Source organism: Hyaena hyaena, unplaced genomic scaffold (genome assembly GCF_003009895.1).
Source record: "Hyaena hyaena isolate Hyena2069 unplaced genomic scaffold, ASM300989v1 scaffold_103, whole genome shotgun sequence".
In the NCBI taxonomy this organism is placed as follows: Eukaryota; Metazoa; Chordata; class Mammalia; order Carnivora; family Hyaenidae; genus Hyaena; species Hyaena hyaena.
The window spans coordinates 2471385-2493672 of record NW_024080735.1 but is presented as its reverse complement, the minus strand read 5'-3'; the positions used below and the strand labels follow the sequence as shown (position 1 = coordinate 2493672).

The window sequence follows — 22288 nt, the reverse complement described above, 5'->3', positions numbered from 1 at the left end:
GCAATACTGTGTTGTGTGTTTGCAAGCTGGTAAGAGAAAGCTGGAACAATCTTAAAGCTCCTTACTGTGGGGAGCAGCTGGCCGTGTAAACAAATATCAAATCATTCCTTTGTGTACCTGAAACTAACATAATGTTTTATGTCAATTACACTTGAATTAAAACAAAGAGGGGCACCTGGGTGGCTTAGTCGGTTAAGCGTCTTACTTTTGCTTAGGTCATGATCTCGCGGTGCGTGGGTTCGAGCCCCGCGTCGGGCTCTGTGCTGACTGACAGCTCAGAGCCTGGAGCCTGTTTCAGTCTGTGACTCCCTCTCTCTCTGACCCTCCCCTGCTCACGCTGTGTCTCTCCCTCTCTTTCAGAAATAAATAAAAGCATTAAAACAAGAAGAGCTCATGTGTGTAAAGCACTTAGAACAGTGTGTAACCCACAGGCACTGTTACCGTTATGTTTATGATCAGTGTTATTCCTCTAATTCTAAGCCCCCTCCACTGTTATTATATGTGATTGCATGTTATATTTGCATATACACATGGTGGCAATTTGTATACGATGTCCCTGGGTTCTGATCCAGAGACTGTTCCACCCTTGAACACCAGAAGTTTCTCCTTCTGCCTGGGATGTGCGGGAGCACAGAGGCGGGGGGTGGCATGGGACACCTGTCAGTGACGTAGTTAATCACGGAGGAGACAGGTACTTCCTGGCCGCTGGGCCCCTTGGTGCTCAGGCACATCTGTGTCAGAACACCAGGGTAGGAGGCTGCCACGTTTCCTGCACCTCCTCAAATCCACTGTATCACGCCTCTGGGGACAGATTTGGGCATTGGCCTCCTAGCCTCCAATCACTGAGTGAGCGGGGGCACCTTCCTTCCCTGGCCAGAGTTCTGGCTTTAAATCCAGAAGGTATACCTACCTCCTCGGGCTGCTGTGAATCATGTTCAGAGCTTAGAAGGGCTCCTGGCCCATGGCGGGCACTCAAAAACTGATTGTTCTTGTTACCGGCATTTTCAGGAAAGCCTCACCCTGAAGGTGCCCTGGTCGGCAGATGATAAGGAAGGCAAATGTTCCCATTCGCTCACTACGTGCCAGGCACGGGGCTGAACCTCTTCCACTGCTAATCCGTTTGATCTCGGGCCAGCCCTGTGAAGTAGACCTGATTGTGACTGCCTGTCCTTCAGAAGAGGAAACTGAGGCACTGAGACGTTAAGGAACTTGCTGGCTGTTCCCTGCCCAGTCTAAACTGTGTGTTTGGTGGCATACCTGAGGCTTTGGACAGGACGTGACTCTGGGCAGCTGTGGTCTCTGCTTCAGGTCCCTGTCCCTTGACCTGTGTCCACCTGAGCGCCCGTGTGAGCCGGGGGCTACGCTCAGGGCGTGGAGGGCCCCCAGAATGGGGCTCCTGCCCGAAGAGCTTTGAGCCTGTCTCGTGACAACAAACATGTGCAAAACTGCTCTTCCTGGGACCCCCAGAGAGCCGGTCCTGACCGTGGTGGCTTCCTCCGTCACGGAGGGGACACAGTCTTCCCAGGGCTTGTGGAGAGGAGCAGTGGGGGAAGGGGGGACTTGTAGGGACAGAGATGGGAGCAAGATGAATTTGGGGGCTTCTGGGAAAGCTGAGTGCAGGAGCCCGGAGTCCTCTCCCTCTTTCCTTCCTTCCTGATGAACAAACGAAGACCCAGGGGACAGATTTAAACAGTGGGCTCATGGGACTCTCTTTTTTCCATAATAGGCCCCCTTTTTCAGTACTAGGATGGGGGCTGGGCCAGGGAAATTCGACAGGCACTAGTTATCCCTGAGCTGCCCGGACAGCACAGCCAGAGGCCCCAGACTGCTGTGGCATCCAGACGGGCCTTTGTGCCCTTTCCAGACAGCCCCCTCCTCGAAGCACCAGGACCTGTCTGGCCACTGAGCTCCCAGGAGGTCCGAGGGGTGTGACCTCCCTCCCTCCCTCCGCCTGGCCTGGCCCAGGGCTGCCTATAAAACTGGCCCGGCCTGGCTCTCCGCACAACAGGCTGGGACCCTCGCCGAGCCTCCCTGGGGGACACGTCTGCTCTGCCCCCCACCCCCACCCCCGCCCCCGGCAGCACCATGGGGCCCCTGTGGCTGTGCTGGGTGCTCTGGGCGCTGCCCCTGCCGGGCCCCGGGGCCGCCCTGACCGGGGAGCAGGTGCTGGAAAGCCTGCTGCGGCAGCTGGGCCTCAGCGAGGCGCCCGGCCCGGCCCAGCGCGACGCGGAGGAGCCGGCCACCCCGGCCCACGTGAGGGCCCAGTACGTGGCCCTGCTGCGGCGGAGCCACGGCGCCCGCTCCCGGGGGAAGCGGTTCAGCCAGAGAGTCCGAGGTGAGGCCGAGGAGAGGCCGAGGCTGGGGAGGCCGAGGCTGGGGGCCCGTCCCGGGGCGGCTGTCGGAGGCCCGGGCCCCAAAGGGCTGTAGGCACTGTAGGGTCCAGGGCCCTGGTCTCCGTCTGCACCGGGGGCCCCACGGGTAGAGCCGAGGCAAGAATGACACCCCTGTGGGTGCAGAAGCCCAGTGGGAGGAGGGGAGAACGGAGAAGGGGACTTGGTGCTGGTGACAGAGAGGACAATCTTGGCCAGTCAGGTGCCTGGAGGCCTGGGGATGAGGAGGCTGCCCTGAGCCCTCTGCAGAGCTGGCCGGCAGCAGCCATGTGGCTGATGGTCAGGTGGTCATGTTGTGAAAATGGAGCCACAGGTGTTGGGGACACGTGACCTGGTGTCTCTGGGGAGCAGGAGCTGGTGACACGCCCCGGGCCCCTCTTCCTCCGGCTGGGGACATTCCACTGGGCGAGGGCCCCACAGCAGGCGGGCAGAGGACAGGAGTCAGGGCTCTTGTCCTCCCTCTTGGAAAGGCCACTCCCTGCTGGTGACCACAGATTTCCGAGGCGGGTTCTCTGCCCTCCTCTCCCCGCCGCCCTCCCACTTTAGCTGGGTCCCTTCGCCTAAGGAAGGCTGCGTGTCGGGGTGCCTGGGGGCTCAGTCGGTTAAGCGTCCCACTCTTGGTTTGGGCTCAGGTCATGATCTCGAGGTTTGTGGGATCGAGCCCCATGTCGGGCTCTGCACTGTCAGCACAGAGCCTGCTTGGGATTCCCTCTCCCTCTCTCTGCCCCTCCCCCTCTTGCCCTCTGTCTCTCACCCTATGAAAATAAATAAACAAAAAAGAAGGCTGTGCACGTGGGGCCCCCCTCCTCACCCTGCCCCACCCCCCTCCTGCGGGTTGGTGGGGGACTCTGTCACTGGCTTTGGGCCCTGGGCCCTCCTGGCTGCCCTGGTGTGGGACAGGCCTCCTGAGCCTGCTCCTGTCCCCAGAGGTGGCAGGCAGGTTGCTGGCTTCGGAGGCCTCCACGCACGTGCTGGTGTTCAGTATGGAGGGGCGGCTGCCACCCGACAGCGAGCTGGTGCAGGCGGTGCTGCGGCTCTTCCAGCAGCCGGTCCCCAAGGCCGCACTCCGCAGGCTGTCCCCGCACAGCGCCCAAGCCCGTGTCACCATCCAGTGGCTGCGCATCCGGGAGGACAGCTCCAACAGCACCTACCTGGTGGATTCCAGGTGGGGAGGCGGGGGTGGGGGCTGCCCATGGGGAGGGAAGTGGAGGGAAGGGGAGAGGAGGGGACAGGTGGGGGGGAGAGGGAGGTAAGGGGGCTGGAGGGGGAGGGGGAGGTTTAGATGGGGGGAGGGGGCAGAAGGGAGAGGGTTAAGGGAGTGGGGGAGGGGCAGGTGGGCCCAGCATGGGGGAGGGGTTGGGGGAGAGGCTGAAGGGAGGGGGCCATGCAGGCCCAACTCAGGGGAGGGGGGAGGCTCCCCCAGGGGTGTCCCCAGCCCCAGCTCAGGCCCCTGTGCCCATGGGTGTCGCAGGCTGGTGTCCCTCCACGAGAGTGGCTGGAAGGCCTTCGACGTGACGGAGGCCGTGAACTTCTGGCGGCAGCTGAGCCGGCCCGGGCAGCCGCTGCTGCTGCAGGTGTCCGTGCAGAGGGAGCACCTGGGCCCGCGGGCCCCCGGCGCCCACAAGCTGGTGCGCTTCGCCTCCCAGGGCCGGGAGGGCACGGGGCAGGCCGAGCCCCAGCTGGAGCTGCACAGCCTGGACCTCGGGGCCTACGGGTAGGCGCCGGGCCCTCGGGGAGCCCCACTCATGGGCGGAGGGGGGTCAGCCCCTCGGCTGAGCTGGGTGTGACCGGGGCGCCGTGGGAACGAGCGAACGCTGGTTCTCTGCCCGGCTCTTGGGACTGATGGCACCTGCTCTGTGGCGTGGGGTTCTGGGTCGTTCTCCATCCTGAGCGCAGACAGCAGCCTGCTGAACGTGAGGAGAGCTGGCGGGCACACCCCCCTCCCAGATGCCCCCGCTGCGCCCCCCCATGACCTCGGCTGACCTGTGCCCCTCCTGCCCCCACAGAGCACGAGGCGACTGTGACCCTGGGGCGCCTGTGGCGGAGGGCGCCCGCTGCTGCCGCCAGGAGATGTACATTGACCTGCGGGGGATGACGTGGGCTCAGCACTGGGTCCTGGAGCCCCCCGGCTTCCTGGCCTACGAGTGTGTGGGCGCGTGCCGGCAGCCCCCCGGGCCCTCGACCTTCACAGGGCCGTTCCTGGGGCCACGACGGTGCATCGCCTCAGAGACGACCTCGCTGCCCGTGATAGTCAGTGTCCAGGAGGGGGGGAGGTCCAGGCCCCAGGTGGTCAGCCTGCCCAACATGAGGGTGGAGAAGTGCGCCTGCTCGTGGGACGGGGCGCCCGTGCCCAGGAAGCTGGGGCCTTAGGGGTGGGGGGCGGCCACCGAGGCCTCTAATGGGACAGGTGCACCATCCCAGGCCTTGGTGTAGATCTTTCTCCTTCGTGTGTTAGCCCTGCCCCCACCAGGTGCCCCCGCCTTAACTGTCCTGCCTGCCTGCCCGGCCTTCCCCGTCCTCTGTCTGTCCCTCACCCCAAGCACTTACAGGAGTAACTCATGCAGCTGGATCACCAAGCTGGGGCCACAACTGTGACCTCAGGCAGACTGCTCGGTAGAGGAAGTAGCCGAGCACAGATGGTCAGCTGGACCTTCTCTTCTCTGGCAAATTTGAGACGAAGCCTGGGGACAAGATTCCCATGATGAGAACGGGAGAAACAGACTGATTTACTCTATGACATGAGGGATTAAAACACAACAAAAAACTCCCTTTCCCCTATGGAGGGAGGAGGTCTTAAAAAAAACAAACAACAATAACTGTTCCCTAATGCGTTGACTGATTGCTGACCTTACTAAACATCCTTGGGTCCCTGCTCCCTAGGAGGTTGCTGGCAGGGAGGACAGTGGGCTTCCAGCTGGGGGCAGTGGGCAGGGACTCGGGACACTTACTGGAGCCAGCAGGGCCACAACTGTGACCTCAGGCAGATGCGGAAGCCTCCAGGCCACCGGGTTCCTCTTAGAAAGGAGGAAGTGGGATCCAGCTGTAGGTCATTACCGTGGGGACCTGAGAGCCCTGATGTCACCCGCTCCTCTTCGGACCGAGCATCGCCCGTGCATAGCTAGCGTCTCTTCCCCACTGTTTTAGAGAATTTACCACCAGAACCTGCATGTGTTGACTTAAAAAAAAAATTTAGCAAAAACAATTGAGTATAAATCATCGGCTGAAAGAAAATAAAGTGCTGTTTCACTTTATTTGGACCTCTGCAGTTCGTTCCTGGCACTTTTTTTTTTTAATGTTTTTTTATTTATTTCTGAGAGAGAGAGAGAGAGACAGCATGAGCAGGGGAGGGTCAGAAAGAGAGGGAGACACAGAATCCAAAACAGGCTCCAGGCTCTGAGCTGTCAGCACAGAGCCCGATGCGGGGCTCAAACCCACACACTATGAGATCATGAGCTGAGCTGAAGTCGGACGCTTAACCAACTGAGCCACGCAGGCGCCACAGTCCCTGGCACTCTTTACAGGAGAGAGGAGGGAGAGATTGTGGGCCACGAGATCACGTGATGATGTGAAGACAGGGTGACCACAGCCTCCCGTCTATGGGGGGCTGAATACCGCAAATCACTAAGTTTATTTATTTATTTTTATTTTTTATTTATTTCTAGAGAGAGAGAGAGAGACAGCGTGAGCAGGGGAGGGTCAGAGAGAGAGGGGGTCACAGACTGAAACAGGCTCCAGGCTCTGAGCTGGCAGTCAGCACAGAGCCCGATGCGGGGCTCGAACCCACGTACTTTGAGATCATGACCTAAGCGAAAGTCGGACGCTTAACCGACTAAGCCACCCAGGCGCCCCCGCAAATCACTAAGTTTAGACTACGTTTCATTTCTGTACCCTCCCTGGACTCTTGTTCCAAAACTAGTGAATAGTCCCTCGCATATGCCACCTCTTTACTGCCCATCTGGGGGATTCCGTCGGCTAAGCGTCCGAGTTCAGCTCAGGTCATGATCTCATAGTTCATGGGTTTGAGCCTCGCACTGAGCTCGCTGCTGTCAATGCAGAGCCTGCTTGGGGTCCTCTGTTCCCATCACTCTTTGCCCATCTCCGCATGCACGCTTGTGCGCTCTCTCTCTCTCTAAAATATATAAACATAAAGAAAAAAAAAGAAAGCGCTTTAACCCTTGCACTGGTCATGGGGACAGGGCGCAGGGTGACAACGGTGTGGCAGGCAAGCTAACATGTAGTGAGCGTTCACCATACCAGGCCACTGTTTGGGGCCACCTTGCATACATGATAGCACTTAGTTCTTGCACTGAGTTGCTGGAGGTATGTATCATTATGCCCATTTTTCAGATGAAGACATCAAGCCTGAGGGGATGCAAATCTGTTGCGTCTCTACCCCACAGAACGCGTTAGAACACTCCTTCCCCACTGGAAGCCCCAGGGAGCCTGCTGTGCTGACCACAGGGGCTTTCGTCACTGTGTCATTTGGAAGCTGTCACATCGGGCAATCCCCCTACGTTCCCCTTTCCCAGTCAGCTGCGTTTCCTTCTGCGGGGCTGTTGCAGGTCTTGGACTCAGTTTTACCCGCAAAGCTCACAAAGAACAACTGAACGGTGGAGGCGGAAATGGAACTAGTGTGTGGACAGCCAGGAACTGAGGACGCGGTGAGTGTATCGCTGGAGGGGGGAGGGTGGGCTGGGTTCTGGCTCGGGCACGGCCAGATCACCTCCCTGAGACACCCTTCCACGTGGGATGTCGTGAGCACTGGGGTCTGTAGCCGTGTTCTCTCCAAGAAGGGTATCAAAGCCTTCTATAGAATCCCACCAGCTCCCCGGTGACCTCTCCGTGGCTCTAAATGATCGGTGATCTGTGGCCTCCCAGCGAGTCACATTCGATCAGTGGCAAGAAGGAGCCTGTTCACATCGTCCCCTGTGAGGAAAAAAAAAAAATCCAGGAGATTGGCCTCATTTCAAAATGTAAGGATGTGTCCCTCAGCGCAGGGAGACAGTGTGGGGGACAGAACGTTCTCCCCAAGTACCTCCGAACCTCCCAATCCTTGGAGCCTGTTAGGTTATGTGTCAAATGGGGTTTTGCAGATGTGATTAAAGCAACAGCCCTCAAAATAAGGAGATGATCTGGGATTACCAGAGCGCATCCAATCGAATCATAGGATTCCTTCAAAGCAGAGAACTTTCTCTGGCTGGAGGCACAGGGATGAGGCTATTTGGGAAGGTCACTGAGGACATGACCGCCAGTTGACCTGTGAGCGGGACCCGGCCTATGGAGGCTCCTCGCCTCCTCTCCTGTCCTTGGGATGTGGCCCCGGGGGGATTCACTGGCTCCCAGAAGCTGCCCCAGGGACGGCCTTCAGATAGAGACGCGGCGCTGGGACCAGCTGGAGGGGGTGTGTGACCGAACCCCGCTGCGGCTGCTCCATGAACTGTGGGCACGTGGGGACAGGTGCGGGGGGTCCGCCATCTGGCAGCCCCCAAGCCCGGCCTCGTGGGTCAGTTCCCTGTGGTCACTGCCCCTGCTTCCTGGCCATCTGGAGTAGCCTCTCTCCTCCGTCCCTCCCTGTCCTCCGTGTTTGGGGGCCGCAGTTGGATCGCGGCCCGGAGCCACCAAGAGGGTGTGGCCAACAGAGACAGAAGAAGGGGTCAGAAAGATTTGAAGCAGGGCACCTAGGTGTCATCTGACTTGATTTCGGCCCAGGTCATGATCTCACAGTTTGTGGGATCCAGCCCTGCATAGGGTCTGCATCGACAGCGCGGAGCCTGCCTTGGATTCTCTCAAAATAAATACACACTAAAAAAATAAATAAATAAAATGCAGATTTAATATGTGCCTGACTTGTAGGAAAAAGAGGCATCAAGATATGCCAAAGAGTCACGTTGGATCTCTTTATTTATTTTAAATGTTTTATTTATTTCTGAGAGAGAGGCAGGGTGAGCAGGGGAGGGTCAGAGAGAGAGTGAGACACAGAATTTGAAACAGGCTCCAGGCTCTGAGCTGTCAGCACAGAGCCCGACGCGGGGCTCGAACCCACGAAGTGTGAGATCATGAGCTGAGCTGAAGTCGGACGCTTAACCAACTGAGCCACCCAGATGCCCCACGTTGGATCTCTTTAGGTGGTGGGATTAAAAGCACTGATCGTGTTTCCATTTGATGCAATTGAAGTGTTTTCCACCATCCACACGGATTGCTGGTGTAATAACCAAAAAATAACAACTAAAGCAAAAATGCTTGTCAAGGGTGTTTCTCTGGAGAGCCTCCTAAGTCAGGAAGGATTAGGGGCGAAGGTTCTTGCCAGAGGGTTAGCTGGGAGCCGTTCAGATTCCCCCCGGGGTCATGTCCATTGCTAGGAGGGGTGAGACTGCTAATGGGACCAGGAAGGAGGCCCCCGGGGATAAGCACCTGGACAAGTGGGGGCAGAAAGGAAGCATTGTCCACGGCGTCTGGGAAGGCAGGAGGGGGAGGGGCAGGACTGGGGGAGGGCGGAGCGGGAGGGGCTACGGCCCCTGAACCCTCTGACCAGAGGAGGAGGAGGAGGAGGTAAGAGGAGAGGGGGGAAGGTGGGAGGCCCGGAAGCGTGGTGAGCTTCCCCATTTCCTTTCTGGGCTTCTCTCTGCCTGTTGCAATGGAGTAAAATGGATGGAGAGGGCGCCCGAGGACACAGGCGCGAGCCAGGGACAGGGACGTCACGGCAGGATGGCAGCACCAGGCTGGGGCTGTCCTCATCCTCGAGGGGGCGTCCTAAGCGGCCAGAGGCGGGAGGACAGGCCCTTTCTCTCCTCAACTCATCCTGGCCATCCAACACTCGGCCCAAAGGAATTTTGTGGGCATCACCATGGCAACTACGGCAGGGCCTTTTGAGAATGAACTGGGATTCCCTACAATGAAATCATTTAAAGTGAGCTTTAAACTTTGGAGATGAAAACAATGAGAGCTCTCAAAGCACCGTAACCGTAACCAGCGTCTGGCCAGTGCTCACACGTCCACGATGGCGCGGGAGGACCCAGTGTCTCGGCTGCCCCCTCGGATGTGGCCTGGCCTGGCTGGAGGTCAAGCCGGCGTAGGGGCCACCGACATGGCCTCCTTTCCTAGGCCTCGTAGACCTCCCCGCATTTCACCTCGACTCCTGGACGCCACAGCAGGGATACCACGGCAAGTAGGCCGGGATGATGCATGTGTGTAAGGAGTCTGATAGGAGCCACACACGCGCGCGTGCGCGCACACACACACACACACACACACACTCGGCTCAACCTTCCGTGTTGCAGGCCAGAGCCAGAGAGCTGGGGGGAGCAAAGCGGCCCTGCAGCCTTCCAAACTGACTACAGGGAGCCTGTCACCCCCCAGAGGAGCGGGCGGCAATCAGAGGCTCCCATCTTCCCCGTTGCCTGATCAAGATTCTGCAACAAGAAAGGAAGCCAAGCAGAAATGAGTACAGACAGTGACAAAGAGAAGAGAGGAGGGGTCCCGCAGCATTGGGCCCCAGTTCGGGGACCCCAGGGGCCTCATGATGTAGGTGCCCTTCCAGAGAACACAGCCCCCCATCCCTGCCCTTCCCATGGTGGTACCAGAAGCCCCCCTTTCTCCAGCTAGTTCGATGTGCTGGGTCTCTGGTTTCATGACATGGTGTCATGGGAGCCTTTAAAGCCACTACCGCATTAGGGCACCTGGGGGCTCAGCTGGTTAAGCGTTTGACTTTGGCTCAGGCAGGTCATGATCTCTCAGTTCATGAGTTCGAGCTGCCCCATATCGGGTTCTGTGCTAACAGCTCGGAGCCTGGAACTTGCTTCGGATTCTGTGTCTCCCTCTTTCTCTGCCCCTCCCCTGGTCGCACTCTGTCTCTCTCTCTCAAAAATAAATAAACATTAAAAAAAAAAAAAAAACCCACTTCCATGTGTAACTAAGGAAATAACCAAAGAGTTAGGCGAAGATTTCCTCACACTAGTATGAATGATTTTAAAAACTGATGTAAGTTTGTGAGGACAGGGACTTTGGTCGGCTTTGCCAATGGCTGTCCCCAGAACCTGGGTCAGTAGGCACCTGGGGACTGAATGAACAGACCTCATTCCGACCTTTGGGAGAACGGCGAAATCCGTGTGGTGCAGCCACAGAATGAAATGCTAAGTAGTTACTAAGATCTTGTTTTACATACCTTTTCAGTATTGGGAAATGCTTACTATATATCTAGTATAGAAATTTCAAAACTGTTGTATCATTTATTTCCAAAGATGGAAAAGTATATATGCCTGTAAAAGAAAGCGTAAGGAAATACAACAAAGATGTTTCCAAAAAACTGTTCCTGGGAAGTGTGATTAGGGGTGGTTTTGACCTTTTTTACTTTGACTGTTTTTCCATATTTTCCTCAATATGTATGTATTCCTTTCTTTCTGAGAGAGAGAAAGAGAGAGAGAGACAAAGTGGGAGCAGGGGAGGGGTAGAGGGAGAGAGAAAATCTTAACGTTTCAGGCTCAGGGAGGAGGTGGTGGTGAGATCATGACCAGAGCAGAAATCAAGAGTTGAAGGCTCAGCCGGCTGAGCCCCCAAGGCACCCCTGCATGTATTCCTTTTCTAATCAGAAAAAGTTATGGGGCGCCTGGGGGGCTCAGTCGGTTAAGCATCCAACTTTGCTCAGGTCATGATCTCATGGTTCCGGTTCCAGCCCGTCTTGGGCTCTGTGCTGACGGCTCAGAGCCTGGATCCCATTTCAGATTTTGTGTCTCCCTCTCCCTACTCCTCTCTTGCTAACGAGGCACGTGTTTTCTCTCTCTCACAAATAAACATTAAAAATTAACCCCCCCAAATACACAGTTTTTAAAATTTAAAAATAGTGAACATATATTCTGCACCTTTAAAGGTGCAAGAACTGGGGGCGCCTGGGTGGCTTAGTCGGTTAAGCGTCCGACTTTCGCTTAGGTCATGATCTCTCGGTTCGTGGGTTCGAGCCCCGCGTCGGGCTCTGTGCTGACTGCCAGCTCAGAGCCTGGAGCCTGTTTCAGAGTCTGTGACTCCCTCTCTCTCTGACCCTCCCCTGCTCACGCTGTCTCTCTCTCTCCTAGAAATTTAAAAAAAAAAAAAAATTTAAAGGTGCAAGAACTGGGGGGTGGGGGCTTGCTCAGGGGGAGCAGGTAGAGGAAGCTTGCAGCTACAGGAGGTGCTGCAGGGAGGGGGCGCGGCCGGGGCCTCAGAACCCCTGGCTGACCAGCGCTGGGTTAGCCCCCCCCCCCCCCCCCCCCCTCCTAGCCCCCCCCCCCCCCTCCAGGGACGCTGCCTCCTTCCTCCGTATTTTCGTCACCCGGTCCCCGAGGCCCCCTACTTACACCTTTATTGCAGATGGAAATGGAAACAGCCCGTGTGTGGGGCGTATACACCGAGTGGTGGGTTGGCGGAGGCATAGACCTCCCTGTACTTGGCGGGGCCCTACCTGTACCCGGGGCGCAGGAGACGAAAGCACCTGACCATGGGGGGGGGGGGGCTCCCAGACAGACCAGGTTCGGCCGCTGGCCGCGCACAAAACCAAAGGCAGAGAGATGTGGATGGTGGGGGAACAGGAAAGGAATTCATTTCAGTGAGGCCACCACCCCGAGACTGCAGACCAGGGTCTCAAAGTGCTCGAAGTACGTCCAGGTTCGTATAAGGAAAGTGTGGCACAAAGACTGTGGGTCCGAGCGGGTGGGCAGTGAAGGGCAGGTCACCACCGTCTTGGGGTCGGACACCGGGCTCAAGGCGGTCCCTGCGCTCCTGGGGGAATTTTCGGTTCCCATATGGGGACGCCCTGCCCGCAGGTGGTTAGCCTGAGTGAAGAGATAGGCGGGAAAGAGCTAATTAGGAAGCACAGACCGCGGCCAACAGGCAGGTGGCCCGCTGCCTCCTTCCTACTTCAGGAGTCCGGCCTCCTAAGCCCCGGAAAGGAGCCCATCGGCCGTGTTTTGGAACCAGTTCCTGGGCGCCGTGCAGGTTCCAGCCGGGGACCCGCAGCGAGCGGGCACGATTCCCGCCCCATTCATCCCTGCAACCCGGGGACGGCCCCCGCCCACAGCGGCGGCGGATGCCACGCCCCAGGCACGACACAGGCCAGACTTCGGCCTGACCCGCGCCCGGACCCCCCGAACGTCTGGGGTCGGCCCCCGACGAACAGGATAGTTGGAGACCACGACTTCCGGTCTTCGCTCTGGAGGTTCTGACGCCCCAATCCCGGGCTCAAGGGGCGGGCACACGGCCCGAGCTCCCGGCCGCGGATTGGTCCGCTCGAGGATGGGTTTCTCTCTTCTCCCCGCCCCCCGCAGCGAGCTCCGGGGGAACTGATTGGCCGCCCTCCCGAGCCGCGCGGCGCCGTCTGCCCGGAGGCAGTGGGGAGGGGGCCCGAGGCCGCCGGAAGCTCCGCGGATCCGGCTTCCGGGGCGCGCGCCGACCGCTGGGGGCTCTGTCGGCCCGGCCTCGTGCAGCTCCCGCGCGGTGCCGAGCCCGTCCCCGCGGCCATGAGCGTGGGCTTCATCGGCGCGGGCCAGCTGGCCTGTGCGCTGGCGCGGGGCTTCACGGCCGCAGGTGAGCGCGGGAGGCGGGCGGGCCGCAGCCGTGTCCGGGACTCGCGCGGGCTCCGGCTGACGGGCACCCTCCTCCGCAGGCATCCTGTCGGCCCACCGGATCATAGCCAGCTCCCCGGAAATGGACCTGCCCACCGTGTCCTCCCTCCGGGTAGGCGGGGCGGGGGAGCCGGGGAGCGGGGCCGGGGGGCCAGGGGTCGCCCTTCCCATCGCTGGGCCCGACACTGATGGAGGCCGTGGTGTGCAAGCGCCCGGCACACAGTAGGTGCGCGGCGAACACTCCGTCACCTGCTGGCCGTGCGACTCTAAGGTGCTCAGCCACCCTGAGCCTCAGTTTCCTTTGTAACATGGAGCCCGTAGTAGCTCCTTTACCGAGTTATTCTGAGGCCCGAGTGATCGCTGGGAAAGCCTCCTGAGTTAGTTCTTCACTCCAAACCTGGGCAGCTCCCAGAACTGGAGGGCCCCTGTTATCAGTTTGAGTCCAAAGCAGAGGGGTGACCTCCAGGTCGCCCCTGGACCAGGCGGAGACCGCGCGGCCCTGTGAACAGGTGTCCGGTGGTGGTGCGGGGCCTGACCCGACTCCGCTGCCTCCCATTGGGCGCTTCCGTTTCACCTTCCCCTGTGCCTTTGACTCTTTCCATGGAAACCCCTAGCAGAGAGGAGCCTGGGCGCCAGCGGTGGGGCGGGAGACAGCCGTTTCTGGGCTGCCTTGGAGAAGCCGTCTGTATCTGGCACCTAGCTCACTGGCCTGGTACCGGGACTGGGAGACTTCGTGCCCACCCCCCGGGGGGACGGGCAGATTCCCCCCAAGGGACAGGACTGGAATTCCAGGCTGCAGCAGGCGCAGGTGGCTCCGCAGGGGCTCACCGGCTTCTCGGGAGAGCCTGGGCTCAGGGGACCGACCCGCCTTGCGCTGTGAGCTGTTCGGTGTCCTCCTGCAGAAGATGGGCGTGAACCTGACCCGGAGCAACAAGGAGACGGTGAGGCACAGTGACGTCCTGTTCCTGGCCGTGAAGCCACACATCATCCCCTTCATCCTGGACGAGATTGGCGCCGACGTGCAGGCCAGGCACATCGTGGTCTCCTGTGCTGCCGGTGTCACCATCAGCTCGGTGGAGAAGGTGCCCCTCTGGGCCCCGCTGCCGCTGGGGGGCGGGGTGCTGGGGGAAGCCGCGCCTGGTGGCTCACGGGGACCACTTCCTCGTCCCAGAAGCTGACCGCGTTCCAGCCGGCCCCCAAGGTGATCCGCTGCATGACCAACACGCCTGTGGTGGTGCGGGAGGGCGCCACGGTGTACGCCACGGGCACCCACGCGCTGGTGGAGGATGGGCGGCTCCTGGAGCAGCTCATGAGCAGCGTGGGCTTCTGCACAGAGGTGGAGGAGGACCTGATCGACGCCGTCACCGGGCTCAGCGGCAGCGGGCCTGCCTATGTGAGGCCCTCATGTGCTTCCCCGGCCCTCTGGGGACCCAGGGCTGCAGGTGGGCTGGGGGCGTGGCCCCCCCGGTGGGGCGAAGCCAGCTAGTGGCGGAGGTCGGCCTCTGCGGCTAGTTCCAGTCCCTGGGAGACATGGTCCCCCGGGAACACCCTGGGTGCCTGCGGCCCGGGACTCAGCAAGGCTCCCCGCAGGCATTCATGGCCCTGGACGCGCTGGCTGACGGCGGGGTGAAGATGGGCCTGCCGCGGCGCCTCGCTGTCCGACTGGGGGCCCAGGCCTTGCTGGTCAGTATCTTCGCCCTGCGAGTTCTGGACCGGGGTGTGGGATGGGGGTTCTGTGGGCCCCCGAGCTGGGGGCGGGGCAGGGTTGGGAAGCCGGGATAGGGCCGGGCAGGGCGGCGGGCCTGGGGACGCCCATCCTGAGGCCCGCCAGCGGTCTCTCCTTTCGTCCTCTCTGCCTGCCGCAGGGCGCCGCCAAGATGCTGCTGGACTCAGAGCAGCACCCGGGCCAGCTCAAGGACAACGTCTGCTCCCCCGGGGGGGCCACCATCCACGCCCTGCACTTCCTAGAGAGCGGGGGCTTCCGCTCGCTCCTCATCAATGCCGTGGAGGCCTCCTGCATCCGGACACGGTGGGTCACTGTCCCTGCGGCCCTTGCAGCCCCTGGGCTGGGCCCCATCCTACAGAACCTGGTCCATTAGCAGCACCGGGGTCCATGCTGCGTTCACACCACGGTTTATCAGACTTTGTTGAGCTGCGGGTTTGCAGGCCTTCCTTTGTTAACGCCCCCGTGGCCCTGGCAGCTGCAATCCCTCAGGGTGAGGGAGGTGGGGCCCAGAGACGGTGTCCCCGAGCTCAGGCAGCCACACGTGGTAGAGGCAGGGCCCAGTAAGTGCTGGCTCCAGACCCGGCGACTTTTCCAGAGCGTTCCCTGTGACCGGAGACACCATGTGGCCCTGCACACCCCGGGGGGGGTCGGGGGGGCGGCCCACATGCAGTTAGAGAGCACGTCTGGGAAGCTGGCGGGCATGCTTGATCTGGGGTTCTGATATGGAGCGCTGCCAGGTCGTTGGGGGTCGTGAGCGTGGGGCGGCCTCGTGCCGATCGGGCGCCGGTGACTCTGGGGGCTCTGTCCTCAGGGAGCTGCAGTCCATGGCTGACCAGGAGAAGGTCTCCCCGGCCGCGCTGAAGAAGACCCTCCTGGACAGGGTGAGGCTGGAGACCCCCACCATGCCCACGCTCGCCCACTCCGGCCCCACGAAGCTCCTGACCAGAGACCCGGCCCCCGCAGGCAAGAAGGAGTGAGGCTGCTGACCCCCGGGGGCCCGTGCAGGGCCGTGTCAGGCTCCCGTAGTTGGTGGGGCCTTGGGCCCACTCCTGAGACAGGTGCAGAGCGGGCCGCACGGTGGGAAGATGGGCTGGGGGTTGATGCCGGCAGCCAGGGCCCGTCCTGTGCCTCCTGCCTTGGGGAGAGCGAGGCCGTGACTCCGTCAGCGCCCCGCTCGCCAGGACTGGCTGCAGCTCTCTGAGTTACAGATCGAAAGGATGGGAACAGCTTAACCCGTGTTACCGTGAACCAGAAAAGCACACTTACGTTTACGTCTCTGCTCTAGGTGTCCTGTTGAAAACACTGTTCTTTGGTCTGCTGATTAGTTGCTTCAATAAAGTTTTATTTTGTGTTTCCCTGTCTTTTTTTTTTTTTAACATGAGCTTAGCCCTCCATGTGGGCCTTGAACTCTCGACCCTGAGATCAGTAGTTGTGCACGTCCTACCAGCTAGGCCACCCAGGCGCCCCCGTTCTCCATCTTTTTTATACTTTATATACGCTCTGCGGCAGCCTGGCCCCCAGGCGCAGGTCCGGAAATGGTTCTAGCACGGGCCCGGGGCTCATGGCAGAGCAGAGCCCAGTGGCCCGGGCGGGGGTGGGGGTCGGGCAGCAGCCCAGACACGAGGGGGAAGATGCCTGCTCTGTCGTGGGCCTCGTACTTGCCAGCCACCAGGCCCGGTCAAGTGCTCTCCGAGGGAGGACCGAGTGTCCCCTTGCTTTGTGCGACATGGTGAGGCCTGGGTGTGGGGGGAGGCGGGCCTCGAGCTGCTGCCTGCCGGTGGGGCCGAGGCTGGGTGTGCCGTCCCCGTAGCCGGACTGAGCTGCAGTGTCCCCACGCCGGCCAGCGTGCCTCGCACGGGTCCCCGGGGCTGGCCGCCTGCGGCTGGGCATCGGTGTCCCCGGGTTCAAATCTCAGTTTTTGCCACTTTCTTTGCCTCCTGCAATTCGCTGGTTGATTTAATTTTGTAATTTGAATTCCAGCTAGTGAACGTACAGTTGTCGTTTCAAGTGTACGACATAGTGATTCAGCACGTCTGCATTGCCTGGCGCCCATCGTGACAGCTGCACTGGCGTCTGCCACTTCTCCCCCCTGCTCAGGCAGGTAAGCACCTGACTCTTGGTTTTGGCTCAGGTCATGATCTCATGGTTTGTGGGATCGAGCCCCAAGTGGGGCTCTGTGCTGATAGCACGGAGCTTGCTTGGGATTTTCTCTCCCTCTCTGCCCCTCCCACCTCAAAATAAATGAACATTAAAAAAATTAAATGAAAAAACAACCCCCGAGTCATCTTTTGGGGGTATGTGCGTGCCTCTCTGTTACTGGTCCGCCTTGAGCGCTAACATATGTGAATATTAAATTGGATTTTCATTTGTAGGACCTTTTCAGTTAAATCATGGCAAACATTGCTTTCCTTCCATCATCCTAGTTAATACATTTCTGCTAAGGCCTGAGTTCTAATCTCCACTGGCCAGGTGACCTCAGGCCAAGTCATTAGTCTGTTTTGGTTCCTTGGGTAAAGCCTCAGTGTGGCCTGAGTCATGGCCCTGGGGCACTTCAGTGGGGACAGTGTGATCCTGACATGGTCCCTCCCCTTTCTCCTCCTCCTTTTTTTAATGTTTATTTTTAATAAAGAGAGACAGAACATGAGCAGAGGCGAGGCAGAGAGAGGGAGACACAGAATCCGAAGCAGGCTCCGGGCTCCAAGCTGTCAGCACAGAGCCCGATGCAGGGCTCGAACCCACGGACCACTAGATCATGACCTGAGCCAAAGCCAAGAGTCAGACACTTAATTGACTGAGCCACCCAGGTGCTCCGAATTTGAGAATTATGATGGAGTTGTTATTTCCCCATTTTACTGATGGGAACACTGACGCTTGGAGAAGTTAGGAACGCAGCGAGGAGGAAAGCCCGTGGGCCTAAAACCAAGACCCGTTTTATAAAGCATTGAGCTGTCAGCCCCCTGATGGGCTCTCTGTGGGGGGAAGGGTGGGCAGGCCTGGCTGGTGAGCAGCTGGGGAGGGGAGGTGGGGGTCCCTGGCAGGGGCCTGGGAAGGAGACCCAGAACAGCCTACGCTGGGGCGTGGGAACCTTGTTCTGAGGGTGTCAAGCCTCTGGGAATCGCGTTCCAAGGAGATGTTTTAATTTTTTCTGTTTTCTAGAAGCAAATATTTCTACCCCTCCTTTTTTTATGGGAAAAACTTCAAATTCTTAGTGGATGACATTCTGAATCATTAAAGTCTTGATAGCCTGATCCATAAACATCTTTATAAGCCAAGAACTATTAAAAGATAAACCAAGGCACATTAAAAAATGCTTTTGCGTGAACATTCTTTTAAAGTTTATTTATTTTGAGAGCTGGGGCGCCTGGGTGGCTTAGTCGGTTAAGCGGCCGACTTTCGCTTAAGTCATGATCTCGCAGTTTGTGGGTTCGAGCCCCGCATCGGGCTCTGTGCTGACAGCCAGCTCAGAGCCTGGAGCCTGTTTCAGTCTGTGACTCCCTCTCTCTCTGACCCTCCCCTGCTCACGCTGTCTCTCTCTCTCCTAGAAATAAATTAAACAAAAAAAACTATACAGTTTATTTATTTTGAGAGAGACAAGTGCGAGTGGGGGAGGGGCAGAGAGAGGGCGACACAAAATCGGAAGCAGCTTCCAGGCTCTGAGCTGTCAGCACAGAGCCCGACACTGGGCTCGAACCCATGAACTACGAGATCATGACCTGAGCCAAAGTCAGATGCTGAACTGACTGAGCCCCCCAGGCTTCCTAAATTATACTTAAAAAAAAAAGAAAACAGAACAAGTTATTCAATCCATTTAAACTAAAAAAGAAAAACAGTTCACCCATTTCTTCCACCCCACACCCCCCGTCTCCGGCAACTACCAATTTATCCTCTGTATCTATGATCTTGTTGTTTGTTTTTGTTTTTAAGATTCCCCAGGTAAGAGAGACCATACAGTATTTGTCTTTCTCTGTCTGACAAGTTTCACTCAGGATAACGCCCTCGAGATCCATCCATGTTGGTGCAAAGGGTAAAGTTTCATTCTTTTTTATGGCCGAGTAATATTCCATTATATTTATGCCATGTTTCCTTCATCCGTTCGTCCGTCGATGGACCGCTGCTCCATGTCTTGGCTACTGTAAATAGCGCCACGGCGACCGCGGGAGGGCACATACCCTTCCGAGTTAGCGTTTTCGTTTTCTTCAGATAAAATCCCAGAAGTGGAGTAGCTGGATATGAGAGTATTTCTCTTTCTTGTTTTCGGAGGAACCTCCACGCTGTCCCCCACAGTGGCCGCAGCAGTCTGCATCCCCACCCACAGCGCACAGGGTCCCCTTTCTTCGTGTCCTCGCCACACCTGCTGTTTCTTGGCTTTTTGATTTGAGCCCCTCTGACAGGTGTGAGGTGATACCTTGGTGTGGTTTTATTTGCATTTCCCTGGTGATGAGCGGTGTTGAGCATCTTTTCGTGTGTCTTTGGGCCGTCTGGATGTCTTCTTTGGAAAAGTATCTATTCATCTGTTTTGCTCATTTTCTAATGACATGATTCTTATTGTTGAGTTGTGTGCGTTCGTTACGTATTTCGGATGTAACCCCCTAATCGGATACAGCCTCTTCCCCGACTCATTAGGCTGCCTTCTCATTTTGTTGATTGTTTCCTGAGCTGGGCAGAGGCTTTTTCGTACGATGTGGTCCTACTTGACATCAGGGCGCCTGGGGGCCGTGGGTTAAGTGTCCGACTTCGACATAAGTCATGATCTCCCTGTTCCTGAGTTCGAGCCCCGCGTCGGGCTCTGTGCTGACATCTCGGAGCCTAGAGCCTGCTTCACTTTTTGTGTCTCCCTCTCTCTCTGCCCCTCCTCTACTCTCTCTCTCTAAAAAATAAACATTTAAAAATATTTTAAAAATCATCACTAAGACCAGCGTCAAGTAGTTTACCACGTATGTTTTCTTCTGGGAGTTTTATGGTTTCAGGGTTTAACCTTCAAATCTTCAATCCATTTTGAGTTACTTCCTGTTTGTGGTGTGAGAAAGCGGCCCAGTTTCATTCTTTTGCATGCGACCATCCAGGTCTCCTGCCATTTATTGAAGAGACTGTCTTTCCCCCGTTGTATAGTCGTGCCTCCTTTGTCGTGGTCACCTGCCCAGATGGGTGTGGGTTTATCTGGGGGCTCTCTGGTCTGCTCCCCTGATCAGTGTGTCTGTTTTCCCGCTGCCACCATACTGTTCCGGGTACAGCTTTGCTTCGCTTCCCCAGGATTTCGCTGTCCAGGATCTTTTGTGCCTCCGCACAAATTTTAGGCTGTTGTCCTACTTCAGTGAAAACTGCCACTGGACATTTGCTGGGCAGAGCCCTGAATCTGTAGGTGGGGTTGTGCAGTATGGCCCTGCCTGCCTTCTGGAGGAAGAGGGAGGAACAGGTCACGAGCACCCGTGGACTTCCTCGTCCAGCGCCATCGGCTGGCTCCCCGGGAACCTCACCCCGCGCCACACAGACGTGCGTCTCTCTGCTGACGCAGCCGCCCCTCCCCCGCCCTCCCCAGCCTCGCTCACACCATCGCCTCTGCTGGGGACCCTTCCCCTAGCACTGGCCTCCGTCCGTCCTTAGCACCCGGACCTGCACGGTTACTTATTTTCTCGTGAACGCAATAGTTTTCTCTTCAGCACCGCTTTCAAACTCCAGGGAGCTGTCCCCCATCACAGGGTGACCGGCAGCGGGCGGGGAGGGCGTGGGCATCCCTGTGGCTCACATGAAGAACCCAAGCACGTATTGAAGGCAGCTGGGGCCCGAATCGCAGCCTTTGGGCTCCAGGTCCTCTTTCCAGTGTCCCCCGTTGTCTCCCAGAGTGCCCAGGGACAGCATGTGGCTCCCAGACACGCCCCTGATGAAGGGACAGGCCCGGGAGGATATTGTGCTCCCACTGCCGGTGCCCCACTGCCCAGCTGCGCCACTAGAGGGCACCAGGCACCAACCGCTGAGGCCCGAGGTCGCCTGACACTTGAGGAGACAGGGCAGGGACACGGGAGCCAGCTGTGGCAGGTGGTTTCTTGTATTCCCGTGACAAAGAGGCTTAGTGTCCCTTAGAGGGAAGCGCTGGAATGTTCTTCCTTCTCCTAGCCCCTGGCCCTGCCCCCAGCATCACAACCCCTGTCCGGAAGACAGGTGGCCTCTCCACTGCCCACATCCCTGGCTGCCTCCTGGGCAGCCCTGCGTCCAGGCTTCTCCTTGGTCACTGACTCAGCAAGAGGCCCGGAGAGTCACGTCCCTTCGTAGCCGTGTGGCCTTAGGCAAGTCGCATTACCGTCCCGGAACTTACGGGCTGGCCTCAGGCTCTGGCAGGAGGCAGAGCGAATAACCAGACGCTGCTCTTGTTTTCATGGGGACCGGAAAGGAATCTGAGACTCAGGAAGATGACAGCCAGGGGGGCAGGTCCCAGAGCCTGAGCTCTGGGCTGGGGGGAGGAGGGGTGCGGCCACGGGCCCAGCACCACTGGCTCTGGACTGGCTCAAACCAAGTGACCGCCTGCCTTGAATTTTTTAAAGTAATCTCTATGCCCACTGTGGGGCTCAAACTCAGGACTCTGAGATCAAGAGTCACACGCTTCTGAGCAAGCCAGCCAGGTGCCCCAGTTGCTTGCCTTTCTTTTTTATTTTTTTTAAGTTTAAGAGAGAGCGCAAGCAGGGGAGGGTCAGAGAGAGGGAGAGAGAATCCTAAACAGGATCCGCACTGTCAGCACAGAGCCTGATGTGGGGGCTCGATCCCATGAACCGTGAGATCATGACCTGAGCCAAAACCAAGAGTCGGACGCTGAACGGACTGAGCCCCCCAGGCGCCCCCACCACCTGTCTTGTTTAATGCAGGGAAGTGGAGAGGAGACTAGAGGTTCTTACTACCCTCTACTCTCCAAGGTGCTCCCAGAGCCCAGAGCCCAGACCCACCCTTGCTCGCATTCATTCGGTGACTTACTCGGTCTGCACGGTCGGAGCGCTACTGTGTGCCAGACGCCAGAGAAGCAAATAGAACCCAATCCCGTCCTCCCCGAAGGGTGAAGGGCGTGAAAGGACCACTGTAAGTCTGTCCCACAAGGTGACCAATGCTCCAACTGGTGGCCGAGAGCGCTGGGGCCAGACAGCAGGTGTCTCTGGCTGGAGGGAGGGTGGGGTTGGGTGGGGGGGTGATCCTGAGACAGGGCCGGAAAGACATGGCGAGTTTTCCAGATGGAAGAAAGTGCCTGTGCCAGGTAGTGGCCGGCGGCCGGCCCTCGGCATAGGTAATCTCTTCCACGCGGCAAGTGTCCAGAGCTGGCGTGTGCCAGGGCACGGCTGGCGGGACCCCAGGCTCAAAGGTGAGAGCAGCCACGGGGGTGTGAAGCAGGGGGCGGGGGGCAGACCTATTTTCACTTAAGAAAGGAAACTGCAGGGGCACCTGGGTGGCTCTGTTGGTTAAGCATCTGACTCTTGATCTCAGCGGCGTGAGTTCAAGCCCCGAGTTGGGATCCGCAGTGGACATGAAACCTACTTAAAAAAAAAAGAGTTTGTGTAATTACTGTGCAGATAAGCTGCCCTCCCCCCATATTCCCCCTCCCCAGG

The 22288-nt window shown here is 58.3% G+C and overlaps 2 protein-coding genes across 3 annotated transcripts; both read left to right on the top strand.

Moving 5' to 3' along the window:
* Positions 1-1964: 1964 nt before the first annotated feature.
* Positions 1965-4760, top strand: LOC120234167 (left-right determination factor 1-like). Of its 2 annotated transcripts, XM_039235883.1 has the most exons (5): positions 1965-2335; positions 3318-3384; positions 3463-3555; positions 3862-4104; positions 4397-4760. In XM_039235883.1, exons 1-5 carry the CDS (start codon positions 2086-2088, stop codon positions 4758-4760), a joined length of 1017 nt encoding a protein of 338 aa, XP_039091814.1. In that variant the 5' UTR covers positions 1965-2085. The 2 variants fall into 2 exon arrangements, with proteins under 2 accessions (XP_039091814.1, XP_039091813.1); XM_039235882.1 differs by having other exon boundaries at positions 3318-3555.
* A 7993-nt stretch (positions 4761-12753) lies between these two features.
* PYCR2 (pyrroline-5-carboxylate reductase 2) lies at positions 12754-16059 on the top strand. The gene is made up of 7 exons (XM_039235774.1): positions 12754-12941; positions 13021-13091; positions 13882-14061; positions 14151-14372; positions 14570-14662; positions 14845-15008; positions 15517-16059. The coding sequence occupies exons 1-7, from the start codon at positions 12875-12877 to the stop codon at positions 15680-15682; spliced, it is 963 nt and encodes a 320-aa protein (XP_039091705.1). The 5' UTR covers positions 12754-12874; the 3' UTR covers positions 15683-16059.
* Positions 16060-22288: the final 6229 nt, after the last annotated feature.